Source organism: Muntiacus reevesi, chromosome 9 (assembly GCF_963930625.1).
Source record: "Muntiacus reevesi chromosome 9, mMunRee1.1, whole genome shotgun sequence".
NCBI lineage: Eukaryota > Metazoa > Chordata > Mammalia > Artiodactyla > Cervidae > Muntiacus > Muntiacus reevesi.
The window spans coordinates 3724134-3731093 of record NC_089257.1 but is presented as its reverse complement, the minus strand read 5'-3'; the positions used below and the strand labels follow the sequence as shown (position 1 = coordinate 3731093).

General features: G+C 37.2%; 1 protein-coding gene across 1 annotated transcript; it reads left to right on the top strand.

Moving 5' to 3' along the window:
* Positions 1–5576: 5576 nt before the first annotated feature.
* LOC136174628 (olfactory receptor 5AK2-like) lies at positions 5577–6518 on the top strand. The gene has a single exon (XM_065944801.1). It carries the CDS (start codon positions 5577–5579, stop codon positions 6516–6518), a length of 942 nt encoding a protein of 313 aa, XP_065800873.1.
* The last annotated feature ends 442 nt before the right edge of the window (positions 6519–6960 follow it).

The window sequence follows — 6960 nt, the reverse complement described above, 5'->3', positions numbered from 1 at the left end:
AGCAAGAAAAATGTTCATTAAGTGGTGGATTAAATACCTTAACAAATTGTAGAATCTTAATTCAGTAGAATACAATACAGCAATAGAAATGAATGAATTATGAATATATACAACAACACAGACAAATCTGAAATCAGATCTATGGTTACCTGTAAAAGAGTTAATGACTGGGAAAAAGCACAAGATTTCTTTTTATGATAAAAGCTTCTTTTATTTTTAGTCTGGTAATAATCTCATGGACATATACTTTCTAAACTTAAAAAAAAAACCTTAAAATGAGTGTGCTTTATTGTATGTAAATTATGCCTCAACAAAGATGATTTTTCAAAATATATTTATTTTTAAATAACATGATTCTTTCCTTTGAAAACCCAGAGAATCAACTGTTATAAACAACAGGGAAATTCAGCAAGAAGTCTAGTTAAAAATCATTCCACATAAATTAATAATAATGCTTAAAACAATAAATAATGGAAGAACATAAGTTTATCCTTGGAAAGACCTAAAAATAAACTTAATAAGAAATGAGAAAGAGCTCATCAAGAAATCTATAAAAAGCAGACTTCAGCAAATTGAAATATTCTCCCATTCCTTGGCAGATCCTCATATGTTAATATAAATTTGATATGAACCCAATAAATAAACAAATAGAATATTTTGTTGAATGGTAGTAAATTGCAAACTGATTCTGCATTTTGTATGAAGAAAATGACAAACATTGGTGGTCAAAAATTTTAGGGGTTATAAAAAATAATAAGGAGAAAATAACCCAGCCAGCTACTAAGACATTATGGAGCTATAATAAAACGGTGTGGTACTGAAACGAGGGGAGATTGGAAGATCAATACAACAGATATGAAAGTCCAGGAATAGGTCCAAATCCATAAGATAAATTATTATGTGACAATGGTGATACTGCAGTTATGGCATACAATAGATCATGCCATAACTAGTAGTAAAAATGACTAGATATGTGGGGTGAGTAAAACTGGAAACATCTCACATACTACATAAAAATAAATGTTAAATAGTTCAATTACTTAAATTTTAAAGACAATAAAAGAAAATGTTTAATTTTTTAAACCTTGGAGTAAAAGCCTTTGTAAACATGGCACAAAATGCAAAATAAATTTGTTTATGAGATTCAAAGTTTTCTCATAGGAAAACACCCCATTAGCAAAGTAAAACAATCAATATTGAGACATACATATTTCCAGTTCTTATAAGGAAGGGTACTTGACTCAAAATATCAGTATAAAATCAAACAAAATACTTTATCAAGAGAGCAACATATGTAAACAGATAATTGACAGAAAAAGAAATATTACTTTTTCGTGAACATGTGGGAAGACGCTCAACTTGACTCACAGGAGAAAAAGACAGACAAACTGAGGCATACTGTTTTCATCTATCGTAGTGACAAAGTATATAAAAGCTTCTCTGCAATGTGTTGGATATCTGGAGAAATACCCTGGATTTTCTAGAAGTGATTTAAATTGATAGCACCTCCTTCTGGAAGGCAGTTAGATAGTAACTACCCAGAGACTCAGAGATTTCTCACTTAAATAACTTCTAAGTCCTAAAGGTATATTCACAATTATGCACACTAGTACATTTATTATAACATTGTTTTTATTAGTAGGGTTAGAAACCATATTTGTCTGCCAATAGTGCATGACAGTGGTCTGAATAAACTAAGGAATGCTGCTATTCTATGAAATGTAATGCAATCATGAAAAAGAGTGAGATTTGACGATAGAGGACGAGATGGTTGGAGGGCATCACCAACTCAATGGATGTGAGTTTGAGCAAGTTCCAGGAGATGGTGAAGGACAGAGAAGCCTGGCGTGCTGCAGTCCACGGGGTCACAGAGAGTCGGACACGACTGAGTGGCTGAACTGCAACTGACTCCTCAGTAGCATTAAGTGAATGCACACTGAAAATGACGTGTGTAATATGCTGCCACTTGTGTGAGCGAAGATAAAGAACATAAATATTAGCATGTTTACAAGTGCAATGCAATGTTTGTATCTGCAAATATAACAGAACTTAACAGCGGTGATCTTTGGAGAGGCATACTAGAGATTGGGAATCAAGGGATAGAAGGAGACTCAGGTCTTACTCTATGAAATTTTGCACATCTGAATTATTAACTGTGTAGACCGTTTGTTTTACCATCACCCTCGCCGCCCCCCTACACACACACACACACACACACACACACACACACACACACACACACACACACGGGAGGAGACAGGAGGAGGGAGGCAGGAAGAAGGGAAAGAAGAGAGAAGCGGGGAGGAAGGAAGGAACACAGGGGAAAAGGAGTGGGGAGGATGAAGATGAGAGAGGGAGGCAGAGAAGCAAAATAAAAAGCAATTTGTCAGAAGCAGGACAACCTTCAAAAACAAAAGGAAAGAGTCCCTGATGGCAGGAACACACAATAGATTTGTCCCCTCTGGAAAACTGAAATTTTCTTCAGCAGAAAATAGCTATTAAACACTGTTTTCCTGTTTCCTCCACTGAGATGGAAACCTCAGGATCAGAACCTCAGGCTCCCAAGGGACATAGCATTGATCCCTTAAGCCCCAGCTAGAAACTGCCTGATGGGAAGGAAACAACACACAGAGAGACTTGGTGAGCCATCAGCCTCCACCAGTTGCAGGAAGAGAATCTGGAGGCTGCTCCTAAGTAAGTAAAGCCACATAATTTCCATTTTTCAGCATCAGCTGCATATCATTGCTGTGTGTCCAGGAAGTGGCCGAGAGAAGGATCAGAGTCAAAGTTCCATGTGCCCCAGAACCAGTAGTAATAGACTAGAAATGGAGTGAGGGAACTCAGTGGGCTGAGCACTGTCTGAATAAGGACATCAGTGATTAAATAGTGAAATGACTCAATCTGTCAATAGATCAGTCAGTCAGTATTTACACCCTTAATGTATTATTTGCATGTGTTATGATGGCTACTTGATGAACACTAATTCAATATCTGCCCATTTGCTGGGAAGTTTACATAAATTTACTTACTTGATCTTCATGATTCTGCAAAACAGGCTTTACTTTTTCCCCTTTTTCTTCATTTTCATGAAGTTTTGCTTTGAAATAAGCATGCATTTACAAAAAGTTTCAAAGATAGTACCAAGAAGTCCCATGTATTCTTCACCAAGCTTTCCTTCCAAGGCTGTATCTTGCATAACTATAGTATGACATCAAAGCAGGATTTTTATATTGGTATATGTGACTGTGTGTATAGCTCTATGGCATCTGATCACATCTGCAGATCTGTGTTACTACTATCAAGATGTGGATCTACCCTATGTCAGATTCCAATAGATCTCCCTCGTACTGCACCTTGTAATCACACCAATCCCCTCCTGATACTCTGACAATCTGCTCTCCATCCCTATGATTTTGTCATTTTGAAAATGTTAGATAAAAGAAAACATCTGATGCTATGTGACTTTTTTACAATTGGCTCTTTTTCCCTTAGCATAATGCTTTTGACATTCATCCAAGTTTTTCAGAGTATCAATAATCCATGCCTCTTTACTGATGAGCAGTATTCCACAGTATGGATGTACCACCGTTTCTTTAACCAGTCACCTATTGGAGGACATTTTGGTTGTTTACAGTTTGAGGCTATTACAAATGAAGCTGTTATGAAATAGTATTTTGGTATCATCACTGTTTTTTATTTTAGCCATTTCATTAGATGTGTAGTGATATCTCATTGTATTCTATTTCCTTCATTTTCCTATTGTCTAAAGATATTGGATATCTTTTCATGTACTTACCTACCTATTGTAGCCCTCTTTGGTGAATCATCTATGTCATTATTCACTTTTACTTTGTTTTGTTTTTTATACACTCTAGAAATGTCTTTCGTCAAATACATTTTATCAGTTTGAGTGAATGTGGAAACCTTACTCCCCTTTGCATCTCTTTACTCTCTTCATTTGGAATGTATTAGTACTTGTCATAAATATTCCTTCCACATAGACTGAGAACCACATTATACAGGGTCAAAATTTTTATTTTAGCTGTCAAACATAATTTATAAAACTTAAAAGAAGGTAAGTCTACTGTATTTATTCATATCTTTGCTCCTTCCATGTTCTCTCTTATTTCTTAATATTCCAAGATTCTTCCTTTTTAATTCAATTAAAAGAAAGAGTTGAGTGGATAGGAAAACATGATGGAACTGTATGCTGTGTATCATTTCAAAGTAATGATATATGTATGTTTAAAGAAAGGAAAAGATTTAGTGTGAAAACATTAATCAAAGGATTGAAAGAGTGGCTATATTAGCATCACACAAAGTAGACTTTACTGCAAAGAAAACTGCCATGGACAGTGAGAGATATTATGTAGCGGTAACCGAGCAAGAGGAATGGCAGTCCTAAAGGCAGAGGCACCAAACAGTGGCTTGTCAGCGACTCTTCTGTGCCTCGACCAGAGTAAACACAGTAATTATTTTTTAAGAAGATAAACCAAAGGAAGCATGAATGTTTAACTTCTTTTTGATCCTAGCTGTGTGTTTTAGCTCTTTGAATCAGAGAGGCATACTAAAGAAAAAAAAATAAATGCAGCTTCTTAAAAGAAAACAAAGTAGTGTGCACTCATTTTAATAAAACTCTATGTAACTTAAGTAGCAGTTTTCCTACTTTTCATAAATCTTTTCATTTATTGATTCTTTTACTCCTTCGTTTATTCATGTATCCAGTTAAGCACTGTTTGTAGAGGTAAGAATGTTCCCTAACGGCTGTGTTCTTGGAACCTACAGTCTATGAGAAAATAGAAATTAAGCAAAGGTGTAGAAATAATCTTACAAAGAATTATTAAAACTGATATAAATCCTAAAGCACAAGACCCATGGCAGGAGGAAATGACACATTTGTGTGAAAACAACCCTGGAGGAAGAGTCATTCAAACTGAGACCACCAGAAGAGTAACAGCTAGCAGTGGAAGTGCTGATAGAAGCAGAAAATGGGCCACAGAGGATTTAAGGCAGCAGGAGGAACACGCCGGAAGAGCCAGGAACGGAGGCGAGCAGGAACAGCAGGAATCGGGCAGGCTGGGGGCATGGTAACAAGGAGACAAGAGATGTAAGATGCGGACAGGGAGTAAAGTGGGGCACGACTGCACAGAATTCTATGGATGTGTCAAGATTTTTGGATAAAATAATTTGTAATTTGATATATTGCAGTCTTTTAATAAAATTATATGGTAAATAAATATGGTAAAAGGAAGTAAAAATAGATAAAAATGTTCCTTTGTGATCTTTCATTGACATATTTGTGAATCAGCTCTCACACTGAGAACACAGCTTCTGGTCCATGGCAATCTGCCCAAACTGTGTGTCAAGTTCTCGAAGTTGGGGAGCAAGCTTCAGCCACCTGCACGTTTGCCTGTAAAGTCCGAGTAAATTACGCCATAGGAAATATGCGTTGATGCCACTGAAAAACCAAATATTATGGCATTTCCAGTTCCAGAATTAGTCTAAGAATCACAATGGCCTTCGCTTTTTCTGTTTTTTCTTTGCCACTTTTCAACTGATATTTAATTTTGCCAGCCATGGAACAGAACAATGGCACTGAAGTAGCTGAATTCATTCTCCTGGGATTCGCTGGTCAACCCAAGTACTGGCATGTCTTCTTCACAGTATTTCTAGTGATCTATGTGGCCACCCTGGTGGGTAACATTGGCATGATCCTCCTCATCAAGATTGACTCTTCCCTTCACACCCCCATGTACTTTTTCCTCCAAAACTTGGCTTTTGTTGATCTTTGTTATGCCTCTGCTATCACGCCCAAAATGTTGCAGAATTTTGTGGGCACAAAAAAATCCATCTCATTCATAGGCTGTATGGTGCAACTACTAGTCTATGGGACTTTTATAACAAGTGACAGCTACATCCTGGCTGCTATGGCAGTGGACCGTTACGTGGCCATCTGTAACCCTCTCCACTATCCAACAGTCATGTCCTGGAGGGCCTGCATTCAACTCTTGATTGGTTCATACTTCATGGGCTTCCTAAATGCTTGTGTAAATGTAAGTTTTACTTTCTCACTTAACTTTTGCAGATCCAATGAAATTAACCACTTTTTCTGTGATGAACCCCCAATTCTGGCCCTCTCATGCTCCAATATTTATTTCAACGTCATGGTACTAGCAGCCTTTGTGGGGTTTAACTTGACATTCACCGTGTCAGTCGTCATCTTTTCCTACATGTTTATCTTGTCTGCCATCCTGAAGATCTCTTCTGCTGCAGGGAGGAAGAAAGCCTTCTCCACGTGCGCCTCCCACCTGATAGCTGTCACCATCTTCTGTGGGACGCTCTCTTACATGTATCTGCACCATCACACCACAGGGTCTCAAGAGCAAGAAAAAATGGCTTCTGTGTTTTATGGGGTTATGATCCCCATGCTAAACCCCCTCATCTACAGCCTGAGGAACCAAGATGTGAGAGAAGCCCTGAAAGGGATAGGAAAAAAATACTTCAGGTTTAATCCTTGATTTCTGGTTCTCTACACCAGACGAACAGTGACAGTTTTTAAGAAATCAAAGCAAAGGGCCAAACAACATAAAGTTGCTCAACTTATTAACATGGACCTGAAATTCAAAGTAACAGTGAGATAACCAACTTACACCAGAATGACTGGCAAAAATTGGAAAAGAAAAGCAATGCCTATTAATTGCTGTGATGTAAGGAAAAAGGATGCCCCAACATCCTGTTATCTCAGGATTGTTTCCTGCCACCTTTCTGCCCCTGGGAGTAATTTCTCCTTCCAGTGAACCCACAGTGCTTCTCTTGTATCAATAAATATTATTTATTTATCACTTCCTATCTAAATTATTTATTAAATATAAGATCTTCACTGTCGTTTATAAGCAGTTGAAATACACTTTCTTTCATGACCTTTTAACATCTGATATAGATCCTTAGATGCAGTAGGTA